General features: G+C 37.2%; 3 protein-coding genes across 3 annotated transcripts; 1 reads left to right on the top strand and 2 right to left on the bottom strand.

The window, feature by feature from the left end:
- Positions 1-487: 487 nt before the first annotated feature.
- Positions 488-23,217, top strand: LOC116300414 (cytochrome c oxidase assembly protein COX18, mitochondrial). The gene is made up of 7 exons (XM_031709285.2): positions 488-659; positions 1,056-1,451; positions 2,255-2,408; positions 5,201-5,331; positions 7,786-7,893; positions 8,500-8,715; positions 22,035-23,217. The coding sequence occupies exons 1-6, from the start codon at positions 612-614 to the stop codon at positions 8,707-8,709; spliced, it is 1,047 nt and encodes a 348-aa protein (XP_031565145.2). The 5' UTR covers positions 488-611; the 3' UTR covers positions 8,710-8,715; positions 22,035-23,217.
- Positions 2,209-6,488, bottom strand: LOC116300413 (uncharacterized). The gene is made up of 2 exons (XM_031709284.2): positions 6,245-6,488; positions 2,209-4,659 (listed from the first exon to the last, which is right to left on the bottom strand). The coding sequence occupies exon 2, from the start codon at positions 4,647-4,649 to the stop codon at positions 2,955-2,957; it is 1,695 nt and encodes a 564-aa protein (XP_031565144.2). The 5' UTR covers positions 4,650-4,659; positions 6,245-6,488; the 3' UTR covers positions 2,209-2,954.
- LOC116300415 (group XIIA secretory phospholipase A2) lies at positions 8,717-11,489 on the bottom strand. Its single transcript, XM_031709287.2, has 3 exons — positions 11,281-11,489; positions 9,950-10,017; positions 8,717-9,680 (listed from the first exon to the last, which is right to left on the bottom strand). The coding sequence occupies exons 1-3, from the start codon at positions 11,432-11,434 to the stop codon at positions 9,348-9,350; spliced, it is 555 nt and encodes a 184-aa protein (XP_031565147.2). The 5' UTR covers positions 11,435-11,489; the 3' UTR covers positions 8,717-9,347.
- Positions 23,218-23,352: the final 135 nt, after the last annotated feature.

Genomic DNA, 23,352 nt, shown 5'->3' with positions numbered 1-23,352 from the left:
AATGTTCTAGCCGAAGCATCAGGGGAGAGACCAGCCGGCCCCCAGACCATATCGGCTGATCCCTTGCATCTCTGCCACGCACGGAATCGGTTGAAAATTTGATGTTAAAAAGTCTAGTCTATTCGGTGAATTGTTTTCACGGCTATTGTTATGCTGATTCCCCTGGAACCGTGGTCGAGTAGATAAAACTTGGGCTTCAATAAAACTGAGTCAAGTCCGGTTGAGGGAAGTTAGTATCTGGATGGGTGACCTAAAACTGATACCTACTTAACTTTTTTTGCGATATTTTTTTCCCGAAAAAAAACAACAACGACAAAAACAAAAACAAAAAAAAACAACAACGACAAAAAAAACAAAAAAAAACAAAAAAAACAACAACGACAAAAAAAAATTAAAAAAATAAAAAATAAAATAAAAACATCGTTTCCTCCCCTCCCTAGTGACAGCCTTCAACACAGGTATCCCAAACCTTGGGGTTCCTGTGGCTCATAGTTTTAGCGGCCATTTTGAAATTTAGATGTCTTCAAATCTGTCTGAAGCTTTGAATTCTTATTTTCTTCGAAATAATAGGATAATGTCATGAAAGACAAGTCTCTTGTACAATATTAACTATGTGGTGGCTGAGAATTCGTCCATCTCCTATTATTTCCAAAGCTTTGGTGAGTATTTTTGATGTATTTTTACTCGTTTCCTTTATGAATTCGAAGTAAAAATAAAATGTTAAACCACTTCTTTACAAGAAAAAATTCAAACACACACGCAAGGATATGTTAAATACTATAATATTATTAAAGAAAATACGTAAGTATGAATTATTAAAGGGATAAAACAATTCTTCGTTTGCAATAGACGTCATAGCCGCCATGTTGGAAGAATTTGACAAAAGATTTTTCAATGAATGCTTTTGTTATATCTTCCAACATGGCGGACATCCCTTTTGTTATAGTGCTCTCTTGGGATTGATTGCAAACCAAGAATACTGTCTTTTATCTGAAGGTCAGTACTAATAAAAATTACTATTATTAGAATAATATTAATTTATTATCACATTGCAGGTCAATATCAACCATAAATGGACACTTCGATGCACATCATGTGTGGTACCTAAATTAATAAATCAGAAAAATCAACCATGTCGGCAATCAAGTTCTGGTATATCTCACTACTTCTCACAAGACTTCACGCCAATTTACTTGGCACAGCAAACCCTAGAATCAATTCATTCATTCACTCATTTACCTTGGTGGGGGGTCATCCTTGGGGCGACTTTCTTTCTTAGGACTATTATTACTCTACCTCTGGCAGTACGGCAGAATAAATTAGTGACAAAGATTGAGTTACTGCAACCAACGTTGAAAATGATGTCTGAAGCTCTTAAATACAGGATAGCAGCAGAATGCAAGCAAGGGGGTAAAACGGCAGCCCAGTTTGATGCAATTTACAAGAAAAAGGTATATTTGCAAGATAATAAATTGAATTCAAATTGGAACATCTGTGAGGAGTGTATATTGTGTAGTATCAGAAAATGTCCATACCTCCCCCATGGAGGGGGATTGGAATTTCCAAGGGGTGGGGAGGGTCTGAGGAGGGTTTATCATATGACCCGTACGGCCCTGCACGCGCGCTCTAATAAAACCATTGGAAAAAGTCACGTGATGGGGGCCGGACGGGTTGACGTAAGCGGGCCGGAAAAAACCGTCCGGCCCTGCTCGAATCCGTGCGCTTTCTCTTTTTTAGCTTTTATTTACTATCTCTTTCTTTCTTTTATTCTTTTATTGATTTTTTCGTGAGGGTCATATGATAAAATGCTTATTGACTGAGTTAGGTCGGGCCGTACGGGAAAATATTTGGCTCTCGGTCATTTGTACGGACCTCGCTGCGCTCGTTCCGTACGGCATCACCTCGAGCCAAATATTTTCCCGTACGGCCCTCCCACTCAGTCAATAAGTACATAATATTGTATAGTTCCAAAAAATATCCATACCTCACCCATGGAGGGGGATTAGAATTTCAAAGAGGTGGGGAGGGTCTGAGGAGGGCATATTGTCAGTAGTACCAGAAAATATCCATACCTCCCCCATGGAGAGGGGATTGAAGTATCCAAGTGGGGTGGGGAGGGTCTGAGGAAGGTGTATACTAGTACCTCTTCATGACATCCAAACTTAATAATAAAACAATCCAGTTATCTCACATCATTAATACACCATCTTGTACATTTCATTTATAATTTTATTAATTGATTACATTCTCCCAGCATCGCCGCATGATGTATGAGCTTTATCAAAACGAGGGATGCAACCCAATCAAGATGTTTCTGTTGCCATGGATACAGCTACCATTATGGATTATTATTTCATTAGCAATAAGAAATATGACAGGTACAAGCTATATGCAGACGGCAAACAGAGGTATGATGACTTTTTCTAAAAATCACAATTTTAATTTTTGCATATTTTTGGAGCATCTACAAGAAGTATCTAGTTTAGAGACAAAAACACTGTACAAGTAACAACATTCATGGAACCTGACTGTAATACAAAGAAACTTTTTCACTACCATCAATTAAAAAAATCAGTAACTCAAATCAATGGGTATTTCCAGAAATTATCCATCCCTCCCCCTCCCTCCCACCCACAGAGGAATTTGGAATTTCTGAGGGGTAGGGGGGTCAGACAAAGAACAAAATAACAGGGTTTTTATGGAAGAAAATTGAAGAAATTCCTCAGTTGGGGTTATGGATTATTTCTGGAATTAAACAATGAAAATTTGATCAATGAAACCAGAAAAGACATAATAGGAAACTTTACTCTAAAGAATGAAACTTTTACTTGATCTCGATGCAAACTTTTTTTTGTAAAAGCTGTAAATTAATATTCTACTTAAAAGCAATTAACAAAACTTATCTTCATGAGATTTTCAAACCTTATTTTCAAGGGATGTACTTTTTTGTATTTTTAGCCTTTCTTTCTGTCTTTCTTGATGCTGAAGCCAATATCTTCTAAATAGTTTGACCGGTCAATGTATTTTGCCTTTGCTGATCTCAAAACCTCTTGAATTTCATCTTCAGTCAGATCCTTTTCATTGATTTTCCTCAACTCTTCTTCAAGTACTTGCGATCTTCTTGCATCGGCTTCTGCCATTTCTTTGTCAATACCTGTATCTTGGAGTAACTTGGAAATAGATCTTGGAGACTTCGATGGTGAGCTGTACTGTTTCATTAACAGAGCACTGGCAGTTGCTCTCTCTGATAACAGATCCTTACCTGCTGCCAGTGTGAACGCATGTTTGTAATGATGCTTGATCTCACTAACTTGGTTTTCAGAGTTGGTACTGTCATCCTTAAGGCCAATTCCAATTTTAAGTTTACGAATGTCATCAGAAAACTCAAACATTTTGAATTCTAATTGTTCTACCTCTTCACACAGTGCTTGGAACTTCTTGGTGATCTGGTTGATATCAATCTGTACCTCAACTTCATCCACATGATTGAATTTTAGCCTTGCATTCTCCTGCACCTTCTTGCTGTCATCACCTGCTTGGCTTTCTCTCTTTTGCCTTGATTTCATGAATCCTGTTTCTTTATCATTTCTCCCACTGTCCTCATCATTGGAACTTGAGCTTTGAAAATTGTATTTCTGGCTGTTGAAGCCTTGTGTCTTGAAAGTTATCGACGAGTTCTTTGCTCTGTCCCCACTTCCTCCATCACTGCTTGCACCATCAGCAACGTCATATTCTGAGGAGGAGCTCTTATATTCTGGTACTTCATCTAACTTTGATTTACTCTTTAAAAACCTCTCTTTGGTAACATCGCTCTGGGTGGATGTTCTAGCTATGGCTTTGCTGTTATCAGGACACCCAAATGACTTGAGTTCAGGCTTTTGTGAAGACGTCATCAACATGAACATAGGGTTAGGTTTCATCCATGAATCAGAGTCAATGCTAGAGAGTCTGGGTGATGTCTTTGGTGAGAAACAGCTCTTAGTGGGCGTGGCAGGTCCCTTACCCTTATCTGAAAAAGATAAACTCCATCTATCAGGATTATTGCCTGTAACTGTGCTCTCTTTGCTTGACCACGCCCAAGGGTTCTTTTTCTCATCACCTTGGAAACCATTCTTTTGATCACCATGGAAACCACTTGTCACTCTTGGTACCTTTTCCTTCATATCATATGTTTTGCGCATGGAGAATCTTTTCTTTTCATATTCTTCATCAGAACCACTTGTTGGTGGTGATGGTGATGATGATGATGATGATGATGATGATGATTCTTTAGACCCAAAGGGTTTCTTCTTAGGACTTTTGATGTACTCGTGCTTTGCCAGCGTATCTATGGTAACTGTCTCAAATGTATACTTTTTCCCGGTACCATTGTGTGACGAATCTGATTCTTCTAGTGAACTCAAACTCCTAATAGAAGCTGACCTCTTGATTGGACTGCTGGGTGGACTACTGCCTTGATGCTCAAGAGCTTGAATCCTTGATCTCAAGTCACTGCAGCTGGAGACAGATCTGGTCAATGTGCTGTTTGTCTTGAGGGTTTTCTTGGGACTTCTTGCAATCTTTTCTGCCAGTAGTTCTGTGTAAAGGCGTTTTGTCTTGTCATCTCCTTCCCACCACTTGTATCCAGATTTAGAGGGGGAACTTGTCATAATTTGATTCCTGTACCGATAGAAAAACATATATATTGCTGATCATAAAGAGAATAAACACTGATGGTAGTTGTTGATAGTGATAGTTGATGGTAATGATAAGATGACGATGGTGATGATGATAATGATGATGATGGTGATGGTGATTATAATGATGATAATGATGTTGATGGTAATGATAAGATGGCGATGGTGATGATGATAATGATGATGACGATGATGATGGTGATGGTGATTATAATGATGATAATGATGTTGATGGTAATGATAAGATGACGATGATGGTGGCAATGATAAGATGACGATAATGGTGGTAATGGATATATTGGCGTAAATAATAATGCTGGTGATACTATAATGAACATAACTGGAGACGTTCTTATTGCTAGTGACATTATAAGCTTTTCTTCCCAACGGCTTGCTTCCTGCCTATTTTTCATTTTTCATCCAAAATACATCCACCCTTAAGTCTCCCAAACTATTTATAAAATCCTTTTCCATGTCTAATCGAGTCGCAGTTACTAATCAAATTGCATTATTGTATTTTTCAGAGTTAGAGTCTTCCGTCTCCTGTCCCGAAATGTCTAATGAGGGATTCCTGTGGTTTCCAGATCTTCTAGTCCCAGATCCCCTCATGATTCTTCCAGCTGCTGTAGGGCTGTTTAACCTGACTAATATCGAGGTAAGCGGTGAGCTCAACATTCCCGTAACACTTTGGCACGAGGAATACTTTTTTTATTTCAAAGGAAACCCAATTGAGATAAAATTGTAAAAGAAAAGAAAATTCGGGGGAAAATACTTTTTTGAGTAATTCACTTAGGAAGCGCGTAACTTTGATAAAAAATTACCGAAAATGTAAATTTTGGTTAATCCTTTTGCGATAGGTAGAGCGTTAAATGCGATGCGATCTGGAAAGTATTGGTAGTTTAGGCGTTATGATACTTATGCCGGCGCTACGAGAAAAGATAATGACAAATAGCCGACTAAGTACTTCTTAACTAGAATAAGGTTGCGGGCACTTTAAGACATGATCGTTATACATGCGATGCGATTTGAATTACTGGCTTCACAGACAGGGTTAAACAGAGCCGAACATAGCCTTCGTACATCCCAACACAAACTAAAAAAAATAATTCGGTGTTTTGAATACAACAAGTGAATAAGAATGACTAGTGGTTACTAGTTGGGACTGTGTTGGCCCGGGTGTGTTTGTGTTTTGAATACAACAAGTGAATAAGAATGACTAGTGGTTACTAGTTGGGACTGTGTTGGCCCGGGTGTGTTTGTGTTTTGAATACAACAAGTGAATAAGAATGACTAGCGGTTACTAGTTGAGACTGTGTTGGGGTGTTAAATACGACAAGTGAATAAGAATGACTAGCGGTTACTGATTGAGACTGTATTGGTGTGTTAAATACGACAAGTGAATAAGAATGACCAGTGGTTACTTGTTGAGACTGCGGTGGCCGTGTGTTGAATACGAGTGAATGAGAACAGAAGGAACCTTGAACACCGTGTAAACACGTTTCTAGCTGTACTGACGTTTTGGACGTTAGTTTTGCGTCGCAGTAAGAAAAAAAGAAAAACAATCTTACCTAAGTAAGGAGTTCCACAGAGTCTCAGAGCTCCAACGAGCACTCTTTAGACCAGTAATAACTGATCAGAGTCCTCGTTTGTGTGTGGATGGGTGTTCACCTGTACTATCCGTATTATTTAATCTGCTCACTCCCAGTTAACTTGTTCTCATCGCCACACCACTAAACCTTCGCGTGTTTGTCTTGATTACTGTGTTCTGAGTGGCTGTGTTGAAGTTGAAACCGGTTAAGCGTGCAAGGTGTGGCTAACGCTACATCGTGACAACATCTCGAGCGTTGGCCAACCCCACAAAATACAAAAATAACTTAAAGGAACTTAAACTCACGGATATTTTTATTACTCGTTAGTATTCGAGGAAGGTTCTTCGAGCGAAAACTTAATTTATTATCTTTAAGTTGTCTTATCTCTACTTCGTATACAGAAACAAAAACAATGAAAACAACTTCTAAAAATATGATACTATCTTTGTTTGTCTTTCTCATTTTCTTGCTAAAAATCCAGGATCATTTGCACTGAAATTTTGCAAATTTTATCGTATTTTTTCCAACTGCAAAGATTCTTTCGTTTCAGTTTTTCGTTCTTTTTATTTCGCAAACAGAATTGTTTTTCTCTGTTCTTGACTGAATATATATGAAAGCGTTGTTTCCACCCGTTGCTAGGCGGCGAATAACCTGTTGTGTTGTCGTGTGTCAACCTGTGTTAATTTTGATTGGTCAGTTGTCTGTTTTAACCTGCGTTGATTGGTCATTTGAACTGGTATGTTTTGACGAATCGATGATTCCTTTAAAAATGTTTTGATCACAAAGGCAGACACATAAACCAGTTTTAAACACGGCGCGTTCAAAGTTGGTGTGCATGGAAAGTTCTTTCCGTCCAAAAACGTAGAAAAGACCTATATTTGGTTAACTTTTATTTTGAAACGTTTTTGGAATGGAAAAATGTATTGGGGCGTAACAATTTGATAAAACATTTTGTTTAGCGGTTTTGTCCGAATGCATTGGTTTAATATGTTCACTATGAAAACGAATGAGGAAAGAGGATGTGGCTGGGGAAAGAGGATGTGGCTGGAAAAAGAAAGCACTTTTTTTTTTAATTTTTTTGTTTTTTGTTTTTCTTCTCTTCTTCAAGTCTATGATCATTCTAATGAGAAGATCAGGCATCACTATCATCTTGATCATCGTCACCATCACAATCAATATCAGCATCTTTACTATTATCACCTTGATCATCATACCATCGTCATCATCAACTACACCATTATCCAATCTTCACCATTACCATCATCATCATCAACAAGAGCAGCAGCATCATCAAAAGCCTCTTCATCATCATCACCATCTTCATTGTCATCATTATCAACATCATCATCACCACCATCTTCATTGTCATCATCATTTATTGCCACCATCATCATCATTTATCACCACCATCATCGTTGCCTTCATAAAAAAGTTAAATTGATCATTGAAAAAATTCATTATATCAATCATCATCATCATCATCATCACTAATAGTTATCAATAACTTCATTTTTATACAGATTCATGCACTGCGCCGTCAGCAGCCATCAAGAAATCAGCGAATATTCACTAACTCTCTGCGGACCATGTCTATTGCTATGATATTCCTGGCTTCCCAGGTCCCTTGTGTGAGTAATGAATACAGCACTCAGGGTAGCACAAAGATAGTCAGTACTGTAGCTAATAAACCTGTGGTCTGCGTGCATGATTGGAATTTGAAAATTAATTTTTATAGAAAACCTTTGAAGCACATTAAAGAATCCACTAGAAACTCTTCTCACACATAACACAGCGGGAATACGAGACTTGGGTTGCATTGGAGAGAGGCGGGCAGTCATTTGACTTTATTTCTAATAGTTCTTAGAATGTGATGTTGAAGCAGCTGAAGCCGGAGAACAAAGCAAACAAATTTCATTCTCCTGAGAACTGGAAACCTATTGTTATGACCTCCAAATTGAGCTGCATTCCGACGTACTGCAAGAGGTCTATTAATGTCCCTCGCATCCGATTTTAGTGTCGGTCGTCACGCAACACTCCCTCCCCACAAATAATATAGTAAAGTGTAATTTGTCTGGTGTCCTTTGTACTTAATTATTAGTGGGGAGGGAGCGTTGTGTGAAGACCGACACTAAAAACGGATGCAAGGGAGACTAGGGGTCTATGCAAGTGATTCATGGTATATTTCATGGTATGCTGTTCAAAACCATTGTATAACTAGTATATCCAACACTTAGGCTATGAGTCTCTACTGGGCAGCATCTGCTGGATATGGTGTTGGCCAAAACATCCTGATGAGACTACCCAAAGTAAGACGACGGCTTGGAATACCCAAGACCCCAAGTGAAAGTAAAACACCTTTGAAGGACCTAAAGAAGCTACTGGATATAAAGGTTGATAGTTTTATCCAGAAGCAAAGACAAGACCCTTGGGATAACAAGAAGTAGAGACAGGTTAGTTAATAATTCTCTACTATTCTATTAAAGAAATAGAGAACGAGCGCACGTGCTATGTGCATTTTTTAAAGCAAGCGGGGATTGGCAGAAAACTGAGAGAAGACTTCTTAGTGTTAGGAGAAACACGACGCATAGGACAAGTGCTTCTTGACACTTCTCAAGTTATCTGCCAATCCCCAAAGTGCTTCATAACTCCACACAGCACAGCAAGCAAGTTTTTTAAGATAAAATACAAATTACATGAATGACAAAACTGAAAGTGTAAGTGCGTGCTGTGTGCTGTGTGCTCTCATAGAGCACGTGCTCCCAACCAATCAGTATGCAAGATTTAGAGCAGTTATTTTATAATAGCAGTAATTTTATAATAGCAAGAAAACACTGACATAAAATTTTATTTATGTAAAAAGTTGGTTCACAATCTTGTATTAGGCTTCAATAAATAATCGAATAATTTTTTCAAAATTGTTGTTCAATGCCAATTGGATCAAAAATTGGTCAATTGGTAAAAAATTCAGGAAACCTATTAACCTAAATTCCAATCAAAAATTCAGGATTTTACTGATGATATAACTGTAATAAATAAAAGACTAAATATAGAAATACGCTTATATAACATTCCAATAAATCTTTCATAATTCACCTCCACGTTCCATTTTTTCCAATTCTTCCATTTCTTTCTTTGTAATTGTTCTTCCATCACATAAACAAGCATTTCTCTGAGCTTCTTTATAAGCCATACATCCTAATGCCAGGGTGCCGGAATAAAACAAATCTGATGAAGTCTCACATAATTTTAATTCCTTTTCACTGAGTTTCCTACCGAGCCCTTCAATGAGGCAAACATTATCTAAACAAGACTTGAAGTCTTCGTCACACTGGTTTCTATCGCTGTTGCATGTGTCGTAGCATTTATCATGGATATTACAGCATTCTGTAAAACCTGGTAGGTTTGTTGTGTCTATCTGGAATATAAAGATACACAGACCATGTTAAAACAGAAATTATGCCCCAACTTTGATCAGCCCAGAGGTTGTTTCAGGGTTCAATCTGTAAGTCAGGTGTGCCCTGACTTAGATCTGCCTGGAGGTTGTTTCAGGGTTCAATCTGTGATTTAGCTGTGTCCTAACAAGGTACCCCTAACGGTATTGCCCTAACTTTGATCAGCCCTGAGGTTGTTTTCACTGTCTGTCAAAAATGTGAAGCAAAATATATACAACTTAAAATGTATTACCTGTAATCCCATTGAACCACAACCGTTGCTAGAAGGTGTATGACTTGGATTTGAAATTGGTGTCTTTCCTAGGATCCAGAAATATAAAAGCTATATTAAATGTGATAAAATGCAGGTGACCACAATTTTTACATGGATTCTCCAGTTAGAAATGTATAATACAGTAGCTCATCAAAAGAGCAGTTCTAATTCTGATGAAGATTTCTTGGTTTTACTTGACATCATTCACAAGTTTTCAATACAATTTTTTCTTGCTGACAGCACATGGTGGTCAGTGTGTGAATGCCATCAGGAGCAGATAATGAGATTCAAAGACTTTTATCAGCTGAATGAAACTCAAGTAAAAGCACAACATGAGAATATGTGGACCGCGTAGCACTTATGAAATACATGAAGATATAGAAATATAGATAAGTTACAGTGCTTGGGAACGAGGGTACTACCGATGCTCTACCAGCTGAGCCAGAGGTCAGACTGAGAGCAGCTCAGCTGGTAGAGCATCGGTAGTACAATTCCGAAGGTCGTGGGTTCGATTCCCAGCGAGGTCGGAAATTAATTTTTCCGAATTTAATTCCAAGGGCTTTCGCCCGGAATACCCTCGTTCCCAAGCACTATAACTTATCTATATTTCTATATCTTCATGTAAAAGCACAACAGTGAGTCTCATTAAAACAGGTGCAAAAATATGAAATCTAAATTACTCTGAAGTTTATTCAGCTAATGAATTTAAAAAATCTTTGATACAGCTGTGTTTAACCAGGCTTGTGAACATGAATAATAATGAGCTCTGGTATGGGATAAAGAGCCAATCACATCTAACCAAGTCACTATACAGTGACAATTTTAAGAGGAAAGTTGAAATATTTCCTAAAATTTTTCTTAAGAATATTAAATCTAAAGTAAAACACATGAAAAGACATTGAATATTTATATTGTGATAACGTAATTACTAACAGTCAAGTTTTGCATGTTGCTTTGATACAGGTGATGGCGATCTCGTTATGAATATTGTTTCAACACAACATTCCAAAATTAGTTTTAATAACACGGTTAATAAAGTCCAAACATTGAAACAATAAGCTTTTAAAGTCTTTAAATGTGATCAAAAGAGTTTTCAAACTCTTCTTTTCAACTTCATAATTTTCTTGGAAACGGACTTTATAAAAAGCCAATCAAAAAGTTTAAATTTAAATTTGTCTTCGAAGTAACCAAGTCATGAAACTACTCAAGATTGAAGTTAATATTAATCATTTGAGTATCCACTAGCTCCTCGGTTTTATAGTACCTCCAGAACGTTGTGATAGATAGTTTTTAGAGCTCTTTTTCCTTACCTTTTGGACATTTAAAAGCGCATTGACTTCCGCCTGAAAGTTCCGCCAAAATCTTCGCCAGATCTCCAAGACCACCCGATAGATCGCTACTACTACTTGATACTAGTTCAAGTAATGTCCCTAGAAGACATAAGCTAAGTAGATAGCTATTCATTATAACTTTGATTTTAAGGGTTTAAATCTTGTAATACAAAGTGTAATATCAAATATTTTACACTAGGTACCAGGCCTTTTCGAGAGAATAAGTCTTTGAGCCTGCGTTTCTTCTGGCCTGCGGCGAAGAACTATTATGCCAGGATTTCTTGGACTTCAGGTATAGAGCGCTTACGTTAAAAGACTTGCCAAAAATAAAAGAATATGTTCCCGATTTCTAATTTTTATTTCGGATGGAGGAAAATTAGTCGTAAGAAATCTGTAACGATCCACAGAGTCACCTATAGACACATGATGTATAAGCAGTCCTGTGCCACGATCCAAAAACATCTTTAAAAATTTTACATTTATTTTTGCAAAATTTAGGAATAGAATCACTAGTTATTTGTAATAAAATAAAAATCATAGGCTAAAAGCTGCAAATTCGGCGTAAGAAGACGTTTACGTTCCGTACGATCCAGCCATTCGAAGTCCAGTCCATTCCATCCATGTACGGTTCCGGATTTTCCAAAATAAAAAAACACTCAAAATTCGGGCATTTAGAAGAGGAAAACAAGTTTTAGAAGTTGGGTATGTTTTTGCTATACATTAAGATTATCCATGGCCTTTCAAAATGTCAAAATTCAAAACTTTTTTTTGTGATTCAAGCTCCAGTCACTTACCGAGGCCCAGTCACTTGCAATCCATTCCAGTCACATCCAAATAATTTCCAATTTATCTCAATAATGGAGTAAAAATAGACGTAAGGGACCGGCCATTTATTAGAGGGGGGTGGGCTGGTGCAAATGGGGAGGGGGCCATACCTTCTTGTTCCACCAAAAATAAGGGGCTGCATTAAATTATGCAAACATTTTTGGGGGGTCATGCGTTTTTAGTCAGCTATTTCAGGTTTGATATAGTGTATAAAGCTATTTAGTTTACATTTTCATAGCAAATTTAAAGCATACAATCTCGAAAGTGAATCCGAGAATACTATGGAAAACACAGGTATTCGGACCCAAGCAAGGGGAGAAGGGAAAGGGTTTTCGATCAAAATCTGGTTCAAAATCGAATAGAATAAATGATCGAATAACTTGGGTCAAAATAGAATAGAATAAATGATCGAATAACTTGGGTCAACATAGAATAGAATAAATGATCGACTAACTTGGGTCAAAATCGAATAAAATAAATGATCGAATAACTTGGGTCAAAATCGAATAGAATAAATGATCGAAACACTTAGGTCAAAATCGAATAGAATAAATGATCGAATAACTTCGGTCAAAATCGAATAGAATAAATGATCGAATAGACTGGGTCAAAATCGAATAGAATAAATGATCGAATAACTTGGGTCAAAATCGAATAAAATAAATGATCGAATAACTTAGGTCAAAATCGAATAGAATAAATGATCGAATAGACTGGGTCAAAATAGAATAGAATAAATGATCGAATAACTTGGGTCAAAATCGAATAGAATAAATGATCGAATAGACTGGGTCAAAATCGAATAGAATAAATAATCGAATAACTTGGGTCAAAATCGAATAGAATAAATGATCGAATAACTTGGGTCAAAATCGAATAGAATAAATGATCGAATAACTTGGGTCAAAATCGAATAAAATAAATGATCGATACTGGGATGCCTGGAAGGAGGGGGGGGGGGGGGGGATGTGGGGGGGTGGAGAGTAGAGAACCTGTTTTCAACTTGCATGGAGGATTTAGTTGGTTGAGTTTCCAAAAATACTGATCAAGTAGAACTGATAAAAAGCTCAATCTGGAACTCCAATTCCAGTTCCGGTCCAGATTTTGGCTTACGTAATTAGATTGTTGTGCGATGATGTTTCATAAACATGCACATTTGCACGGGAATTGTATAGCTCGCTTTGAAATCAAAATGCTCAATTCAAAACGTAAATACATATAATATATAAATACATAGGATAAAAGCTGCAATTTCGGCGTAAAAATCGTCTATATTACGGTACAATTCAACCAACCGAAGTCCAGTCTATTCCATCCAGTTACGGTCCCGGATTTTCCAAAATTAAAAAACACTCAAAATTCGGGCATTTAGAAGAGGAAAACAAGTTTTAGAAATTGGGCATGTTTTTGCTATACATTAAGATTATCCATGGCCTTTCAAAATGTCAAAATTCAAAACTTTTTTTTGTGATTCAAGCTCCAGTCACTTACCGAGGCCCAGTCACTTGCAATCCATTCCAGTCACATCCAAATAACATCCAATTTATGTTAACAGCATCTTAATGGAGGAAAATTAGTCGTAAAAATCTGTAACGATCCACAGAGTCACCTATAGACACATGATGTATACAGTCCTTTGAAAAACCTTTGACGCTGACCGGCTTCACAGGACTGCAACCAGTGCCACGGAAAACATAAAAAAACATTTTGCATTTTTTTTGTGCAAAATTTCAGGATAGATTCAATAGTTATTTATGATAAAATAAAAATCATAAGATAAAAGCTGCAAATTCGGCGTTAAAAAGCGTCTACGTTCCGTACAATCCAGCTAAACGAAGTCCAGTCCAGTCCATCTATGTGCGGTTCCTGATTTTCCAAAAATAAAAAACACTCAAAATTCGGGCATTTAGAAGAGGAAAACAAGTTTTAGCAGTTGGGCATGTTTTTGCTATACATTAAGATTATCCATGGCCTTTCAAAACGTGAAAATTCAAGAAAAACGTTTTTTGGTGATTTAAGTTCCAGTCACAGACCGAGGTCTAGTCACTTGCAATCCTTTTCAGTCACAACCAATCCAATCCAGTCACATCCAAGTAATATCCAATTTATCTCAATAATGGAGTAAAAATAGACGTAAAAATCTGTTACAATTCACAGAGTCACCTATAGACACATGATGTATACAGTCCTTTGAAAAACCTTTGACGCTGACCGGCTTCACAGGACTGCAACCAGTGCCACGGAAAACATAAAAAAACATTTTGCATTTTTTGTGTGCAAAATTTCAGGATAGAATCAATAGTTATTTATGATGAAATAAAAATCATAGGCTAAAAGCTGCAAATTCGGCGTTAAAAAGCGTCTACGTTCCGTACAATCCAGCTAAACGAAGTCCAGTCCAGTCCATCTATGTGCGGTTCCGGATTTTCCAAAAATAAAAAACACTCAAAATTCGGGCATTTAGAAGAGGAAAACAGGTTTTAGCAGTTGGGCGTGTTTTTGCTATACATTAAGATTATGCATGGCCTTTCAAAACGTGAAAATTCAAAACTTTTTACTGGGTCGCCTATGGCAGCCCAGTCGTAAAATGCCTTTTTTTCATAGTCTCAGTTCTTGCGAAATGTGACTGTCAGTATCAGTCTGATACTCTGGTTACTAAAGCAGTCTCACAATGCACTGCAATGGCAACTCGAGCCGGGTTTTTCTTCAACCTCGAAATTCTTAATTCTACCCTTCAACATGTCTGCCATGGTTGGTACAGACTAGGCCTTGCCTTACCTTTTTACAAAATTCTAAAACAATTACTGACGGGCAAAATAAACGACTGGGTTTACTAATTCAATATTGTGAGCTCTATTTCATGTTTAATTGATTCAATAATTCAAAACGTTAGACGAGTACAATAATCTTGTTTTAATCAAAAGTAATTACAGGTTTAATGCCATCTTTGTCGGTGTTTACTTGGCTAGTGTTTAGTGCATTTCAACGCTTGCCTCTTGGTTATTCTTTTATATCTCTACCGTTTCCTTGGAGTAAGTGTTTTCATAGGCTGTCAATATGGCCTCATATCTGTGAATATTTTCATCACGGTGCGTCAAGCTTGATTTATGATTCTATTTTTGTTGACAGTTCAAGGGCAAAGGTGGATTATTTATCACAGAAACAAACACTAGTCGACGTTAGGTATCCTATGTGTGGGGAGGTTTTGACATGACATATTGAATTGCTTCCGTCATATCACCAGGTTACTATACCGGCTCGTGTTAATATTTACATTACAGGGCTCTTGTTTCATTAACACTTTGATCAAAGTGTTCATCATGGTGCTTACTGCAGCAAGTTCATTATGTCCTGAAACTCCCTCACCTCAGAACTCTCTAGAAAAAAACGACCACGCTTGTTCTATAAATTACAAGGAAACTTGGAGTCTAAATCCTCCAAACCAAGATCTTGCTTGTGCAAGAGTCATGCTAGATAAAGCACGCGTACCAGAAGGAAAGAAGAATAGTGCGATACTTTATAATAAAACAAGACCCTTGGGATTCAAGAGCATTCCTACTCAACCAATACCACCAGTGGATCTACGATGCGTCGTTCCTGCTAAGGGACAAAAACCGTTTGGAAATGATCTTTTTCAAAGCAGCAGCTCTAAGTTGAAAGAGCAACGACATCCGAGACCTCCACGCTTTCCTCGCTCACACAGCTCGAAGGATTTACAACAAAGTCTATCAGGAAATAATGTTCCTTTGAAAGCTGGAAGAAGATTACTTCACCGTAGTTTTTCCTCTCCAAATATCAGCTCAGCAAACAGCATCAAGCTACCAAAACCAAGTCAAGATAAGATTAAAGACAATAAAATAGCTAAAAAGAATGAAGTGAAGCAAAGAAACACAGTAAAGGAGTTGCCATCTGTTGGGGCTGGAAAGACGATAGCACAATCCTGGAAGATTCCGTTCTCGCCAAGCAAGATGGTGAAACACATTCATCATACTTTGACTTCCTCATCTAGCAGGTCAACTGAACCAAGCTACGACAATGAGAATATGATGAAAGAAATAAGTCAGTTGAATGGGAGTGAAAGGGATGAAGAGAATGAATGGGATTGGAAGGAACTGAGTCCCACGAGCAGACATGTCGTGTTTGTCATGAATCACGATAATGGACGTATGGAAACGTTGGGAACCTTGCAACCGGTACCCGAGGAACCAGAGCACGAGCTGCACACGTGCAATGGCAAATCACCATGGCATTACCATGACAACGAACCAAGACATCACGTGGCTGAAGACCTAATTGAGTCGGATGATGAGGGACTGGTGCTGAAGAGTGACAACAGCTTGGACCCGATCAAGAAAGCCATGATAAACAATTGGATCATGGATGTGACCCTTAAGACATCTCAAGACGAGCAATCAAATCTATGACTTTTGTTCATCTGTATCATAAATTTTGTAAATATTGGACTGTATTCCATTAAACTTGGGTGTGATGTTTGAATGCCAGTGAATGCCATTCTCGTTCACAGAGCCTGAACTATTGCCAACTAGCGGAAGGCTAGCACAGGCTCTGGGAACGAGAATGATTGAATGGCATATGTTATTTTTCTTCAGTAGTGCCATCCAATAATGACATCTTCATAAGCATTACCATTAAACAAAGAAATAACATTCAAGGGCATGACATGTGGTCTAAAATGGGAAAACATCACCTCATTGATATTGTATTGATAGGACCATACTTCTAGATTCCTGTGGTAGAAAAGAACCTGACTAGTGTTTTGTGTCGTAATCATTAAGCGTGACCCGAGGTGGTTCTGGGATATTATATCATGTCACAGCTTGTTTTTCAAGTATTACTTTCTAGTTTACATCTTGTGTAAGAAAACGGTTCAAAGATCATTGACGTCTTTCGGGATGTTTTTTAAAAGTTGAAATTATATTGAATCTTTATTGATTTTTATGCAGTTTTGTGGATGTTTTACACCTACCTCTTTTCTACATTCATCACACGAAATTGCTCGTACTTTGCAGTTGACTTAACTAATATTTGCATTGTGGAATTAGTGCAAGACAAGGAATGTAAATATTTTAACTACGTTCTTTCCTTTTTGATAACAATCGATATTTAACGATATCTTTGGTCTAAGAAATCTCCTTTGATGAACAAACCTTGATAGAGTTGCACACAGAATTAATATGGACCGCATAAAAGAGCATTCAAAATTGCTTTCAAGTTAAATTTGTCTTTATATAGAATGGAATTTTCCTTAGTTATGTGTCAGCTCGCCTTGTCACTCGACTTGTAGCTGTAATCATAATATTTAGATCTTGTAACCTTGGTCCTCTATTGTGAAGGGACGCTTGAGGAATGATAACATAAACTGAAAATCAAGAGAGAAAAAAAAACAAGCAAACTTTCTTATAAGTATTTCAAGAATTGAGCTACGAATTATTGTAGTCTAGAGTTACATGTAGCTTTCTATATCTTGGAAAAACAAGTTTTTTATCTCAGTGTTTTTTTTTTTAATTTCCTTGACTTTATTCCAAATTTTTTTTTCACTCATCATTACGCACTTTTTCTTTTTCATTTTTCGCCGGATTTTTCTCGTTTTGTTTTCCAAGTGAAGCCGTACAACATTAATGGAAAGACGCATGATTACGCAAGAGCAAGAGGCCTAAACCTAAGTACAGCTTCTTGAGTTCTACTTCGAGTTTTTCTAACAAGTAGACACGAGTCGGGTAATCTGAAACTAATAAAACCCTTCCATGTGACGTCAAAGCAGCTCGATTTGGAGGACAAAACAAAAGAATTTCAATCTCCTGAGAATTGGAAACCTATTGTTATGTCCTCCAACTTGAGCTGCATTCCGACGTGCTGCACGGGGTATATTGTCAATATGTGTATTATGAGTTATTTGCTGAGTCCTGGCTTAGTCAGCAAGTAATAGGCTTTATAAAATACGTGTGTATTTCAATGATCTCTGAGGAAAGAACTGTGCGCGCGCAAATAGAAGTGTTTTAATCATATCCTGTAAGAAGCAGCTGTAGTTTGGTTGGTACACGTTATAACCAACCCCTACTTTATCTTGATAAATTGAGGCTATAACAAACCTTCATTCGTTTTCACAAGACTTCATTTAAAAAACACAGTTATTAACCTTGATAAACGATTCTTCTAGAGGACAAAAACTGCAGCTCGAGCTCAAGTTAAAATGAACTGCGCATGCGTCGTGCAAATTTTTGGAGTTGAGCCGAACACCAAAACCTCCCACGCACAATAGGCCAAACGACCTTGATTTAATTACTAACTTAATCACTTATATCATATGTGCTTTCTTCTTAATAGTAAATATTCTAGAAAGTATAAATATGTTATTCCCAGCAGACATTCTTCAGGACTGGATTAAAAATTAACCCAAACAGAAAACAATTTTCTATTTTCAACCCAAATAAAAAGATTCATTATCGACTAAATCTCGTATCATATAGTTCCACTCAGAAAGAATTCATGACCTTAGGATACACAAAAACCGTTACCAATAGCAACCAACGCAGCAAGCATGCAGGATATCATGATCTTGGACTGTTGGGGTAGCGCAGAGCGTGTGGTTTTGCACATCTTTTTCTTAGGTTTGCAAGTCTTCGTATTTAAAGTAAAGAGTCTCTTGAAAAAATCCTTATTAAAAATTTTTGACTTCCGGTCAGCGTTACGAGATTCTTATCGCTTCCTTTTCAATTTTGTGGTCTTGGATTTTTTGTTTTTCCTCATTTTTTCCCAAAGGTTTTTATCTTTTTTATCCTTTAATTTGCAAAGTAATGAATAGCGAGACTTTGACATAATCTTTGAAAGAAGACAAAATGTTTAATTAAGCTGTACTTTAAAATGTGTAGTTAATGAGTTTAAAAAATGCATTTGTCAGCTGTTGATGAGACGAGAATCATCGCTGTTCTTTGGCAAAACAATTCTTACGTGTTCACATGTCGACTAATGAGTTTTTGATGACTTTTTCTCGCCAATTCTGTTGCGTTATGTGCGCGACCCGAGATAATCTTGGCTGAGATTTACTCGGTTTAAGGAACAAGCCGTGCACATAACGTCTTCATCTCACGCGATGTGCAGGCGGCCAACGCCTTAATATTTACAACCCCTCCCTCCTCCCCCCCCTCCTCCCCCCCCCCCCCTTCACCATCCCTACTGATCTGAGCAATCCCAACACCTTTATCGAAATTGACTGATTTTAAGAACAAATATATCACAAGAAACAGTACTCACAAGTGATTTCTCATAAATAACTGTCATTTTACTCACTCAATATTGACATATTTTACGACATTCTTCAATATACTGCGCCGTTACATTTGTTTTTCGCCGTTTGTCCGCTATTTTGTACGTATAACGGTCATTGAAAGACTATTCGCAGTACAGATTACAGTTAGTTTCGCGCTAGCCTTAGATATGTGAATTGAAAATAGTTTGATTCCACATACCTCTCTCTCGTTTTCATTGTTTTGTTCAAGTGCCAGCCTCTTAACACACACTAGATCGCTTGCGGAAAAGAAAAGAAAAAAAAAAAAAAAAAAGCAGGGAAAAAATTGGCGCAAATCATACTTGATAAACGACTTTGGGTGTGCAAGAAAAAAAAGCTTTTTAACAAAATATAAATTTTTTAAAAACCAAAATTACAAATTATTTTTGCTGTTTTCTTAAGAGCGCAATCGTTAAACCACACAAAAACAAACGGTGAATATTTCACCAAAGTTCAACAAAATGTGATTGACATTGAATCCATCAAAAGCTTGCGCATTGTGACAGCCTATTTACTCCTTGTTCTAAATCTCTTTTACTGTGTACACACTGAAAGCAAGTTTGATAAAAGCATAACCATTAACCATTTTGAAATAGCATTACTCCTGTTGGCTCTTTATCCAGCGATGGAAGATGTCGGCTTTAATCGATGCAGAGTCATAATCTTTCTCTTGTTGTTGGATATGTTGTTGTAGTGCTGTTGTTTTGCAACTGTTATAGTTCATGTTAAGGTTGTTTTTCGCGTTTCCAGCTACAGTTGGTAAGCCAGCGCTGTTCGAAGATTGTGATGATGATTCGTTTTTTGCTCCTGTACTTTGCCAGTATTGATTGATACTTCGTGTTAGCACCTGTGAGGGGAGGTTGGTTTTCTTTTTACATTTGAATTCCATGGTTGATTCAATAAATAAATTATCATTTTCCTCTCTACCGGCAAGTAATCTTTCTGAGTTCAGTTCAGGTAAAACAGTTTTTGAATGTTCCCCATTGTAGAGATCTTCGCCTTTTTTTGACTTCGACAAAGCAATGATTTCCACGCTTTCTCCTTCTCGAGAATTAACGATATGTCGTCTGGGTTTGATACGTGTTGTCTGACAAACCTTCTGATTTCTTCTGGCGCACGATTTTTTGGAGTTATTATTTTCTTCGGCCAATGGTTGCAAAGGTGGTAGCGAATCTGACGAGTGGCGCTGCATTTGGTAACAATCATACCTTGTCAATGCTTGTCCTAATGGCATCGGCGTAGAGGGTCTTAAAACTTCCATTTTGAGCGAGCAAGCACTTTCTTCGGCCTCTGAAACCAACTGAGTCAATTGTTATGTTAAAGTGATATTAAAGCTCGGTAGAAAACATGCGATATCTTGGGTCACGGCCACGTCAATTACTGAAAACCGATACGCTGAACGTTTGTGCCCACAAAGCACTTTAAGATAGTTGATATTTTACCAATCCCTCTTTTCTTAAATCTCCAGGCATTATCAACTAGCATTTGATGCCCTCGATTTCTGGTTATCTGGTATCCGTTAAAGAAAAAATCAACTGGCATCCTGTTCAGGCAATTCAAAGTTAACAGTGGATACCTTATTATACGTAACGAAGCGTCATTTACGCCCACACCAGACACTATCAGTTTAAATCAGTCTACATTCCTCTCTCTCTCTCTCTCAATCCACACGTACTCTGTCACATACTGTTGTCGTATGTTATCCTCAAACATTTGTCTTATACAGCAGAAATTAAAATCCCAAAGGTATTTACTTGTGAAGATTTATAGTTTTTATGGATAACATCATAAGCTGGTTAGAAATGTTCTTAATGAGTGTGTTTGTTTAAAACGTAAACATCTTGAATGGCTGTGTTCACAGTATTTTCTCTAAGCCTTCCTTTTTTGGTTGGTTTAACTAGATTTTTAGTTTTCCGGCTCAACCTCTTTCCTTTACTCCGTTAAAATTTCATTACGAGCAGCATTAGAAATCTGGAATAAAGTTACTCATTTCTTGCACGATTTTAGTCAAGTTATTACCAATGTGTAATCTTTCACATTCAACATAGCAAAAGAATTAGAAAAGTTCACGTACGGCTGGCACGATATCACTTACAGTGCTGATAGGGATGGGCTGTACATGTAATGACATTTATGTAGGGTATTAAGGCACCCGCTCCAAACACCTTGGACTTTAGACCCTGCTTACTTTTTTGGTGATATAGATACATTAAATAGAGTGACAAAATGAGAATTTTTCGTTGTTAAAATTCATCCAAATATCGCTCTATTCTCACACGAATGCAGTCGAATTCCTTCACGTCTAGTTTCCAGTATTCAGTTTGTCTTAACCATGAGTAATAATCATTAATACTTATTGATAATAAACGATCAACTCATACTGAATGCATTATAATAAACTCTGTATGATGATGGTATTGGAGGGTGGTAATAGTAGTAAAAATCATAAAAGGGCGATTTCGTTGCCAATAAAAATGCTTGAAGCGCGTCTCCTGCTAGTAATGGTTCCCCCGTGTTAACCGACAAAATCTTTCATGTCTTATTATATTTCTTCTATTTATAGACTTATAATCTACACATGTTGTTTTTATTATCTTGTTAGGCCTAATTGCTGTTCACAAGGTTGGTCATCGCCTCAGGGGCACCGCGAACAAGGTGAAAAAATGTATGGTTTTACTGCCTTAATTCTACATGATTCTTGTTGAATGATAAAAGAGGCATGTGAAGAGAAAAGGCTTCATCATTTAGTGGGACTGTAATGAAAACAAAACAATGAGAAGATTAATACCCGAAAAAAAATTAAGTTTCGAGAAAGAAGATTGGTTGCAAATAAATTGCTGGTGAAACAAAAAGGTCAACATCTCTGTTTCTCGTACAGAGTGAGGGATAAATGCCTGGAGACACGTCTTTCTAGTTTATGGGTGCTTTTAACGGATTAAAGGAAGAACTGCATTAAAATCTTTGAAGATAACAATATGAATGTTTATATAAGTGTTCTGAAAATATTAGCGTTTTATAGGATTCAAAAGAAAGAATTAACAAAAATAGATTTTAAAGTTGCTTTGCGTAGGAACAGCTGGTAAAACTAGTTTTCACATTCCATGTGAATACCGGTGTATGTACCATGATGAATGATAGAAAAAGGAATATCAAAGCCTAATGCATAAGCGCATTACGTTTCGACATGATTCGATACGGATTCCAGTCGACAAGAATCATTTTAAGATCACTAGATTGTGGGTTTTGTTTTTACGTAATAAATGATTGCTCTTTCTGGGATAATCTTGTCTAAAAGGTTTCGTTATCTCACAGATTTGGTAATAATCTTTATAACAAAGATACTCGTACGTGAGGTCAACTTTCACGTCTCAGACGCCATAATAACTGGTGCTTGAATGGGCTTGCTTATCATAAACGTATCAGGTGCCGCCCACATCTTGCACACTAGACGTATGCGAGGCATAAAATAAGTTACAACGAGCGCGCAATCCTACAAGTATTCTTGTTAGATAACTTATGATTAATGCGTTTTGCCTCGTTATAAATAGAGATCTTGTTAACGCTAACTTAGATATTGATGGCGTAGTTTAGAATGCTATGGTTTATGCACAGCTATTTCGAGCATGAGCTTCGTGTGCGAGAGCTAAAACTAGATTGTTCCCCAGTGCGCAGTGTAAATCTATCCGTTCTTCATAATGTACATCGGCCGCCAAGAAGAGATTTTTAAGGGGTCACTTAAGTACAACGAACATTTAATAAAGTTAATAAACACCATAGAACACAAACCTATATTGGTTACATACTAATTCATATTCACTGGAAAAATCGATCGATTTGGAATCATGGAAGTATGATGTAAGATAAGCTGAAAGTTAGTCCTCGCTCCAACCTCTTGCACATTTCCATGGTATATTCCATCA

The sequence above is a fragment of the Actinia tenebrosa genome, unplaced genomic scaffold (assembly GCF_029948245.1).
Source record: "Actinia tenebrosa isolate PJP-AT-01 unplaced genomic scaffold, QUT_ActTen_1.0 PGA_scaffold0__85_contigs__length_37466705, whole genome shotgun sequence".
NCBI classification, from domain to species: Eukaryota; Metazoa; Cnidaria; class Anthozoa; order Actiniaria; family Actiniidae; genus Actinia; species Actinia tenebrosa.
The sequence above is the reverse complement of the archived record's forward strand: the minus strand, read 5'-3'. Positions and strand labels throughout refer to the sequence as shown.

Coding starts and splice junctions, on each gene's coding strand:
- LOC116300413 (XM_031709284.2), bottom strand. CDS start 4,649: ATGACAAGTTCCCCCTCTAAATCTGGATACAAGTGGTGGGAAGGAGAT.
- LOC116300415 (XM_031709287.2), bottom strand. CDS start 11,434: ATGAATAGCTATCTACTTAGCTTATGTCTTCTAGGGACATTACTTGAA. Junction 10,018..11,280: donor CGCTTTTAAATGTCCAAAAG/GTAAGGAAAAAG, acceptor TCTGGATCCTAG/GAAAGACACCAATTTCAAAT. Junction 9,681..9,949: donor GTGGTTCAATGGGATTACAG/GTAATACATTTT, acceptor TTTATATTCCAG/ATAGACACAACAAACCTACC.
- LOC116300414 (XM_031709285.2), top strand. CDS start 612: ATGTGGTGGCTGAGAATTCGTCCATCTCCTATTATTTCCAAAGCTTTG. Junction 2,409..5,200: donor TATGCAGACGGCAAACAGAG/GTATGATGACTT, acceptor TGTATTTTTCAG/AGTTAGAGTCTTCCGTCTCC. Junction 7,894..8,499: donor TGGCTTCCCAGGTCCCTTGT/GTGAGTAATGAA, acceptor TCCAACACTTAG/GCTATGAGTCTCTACTGGGC.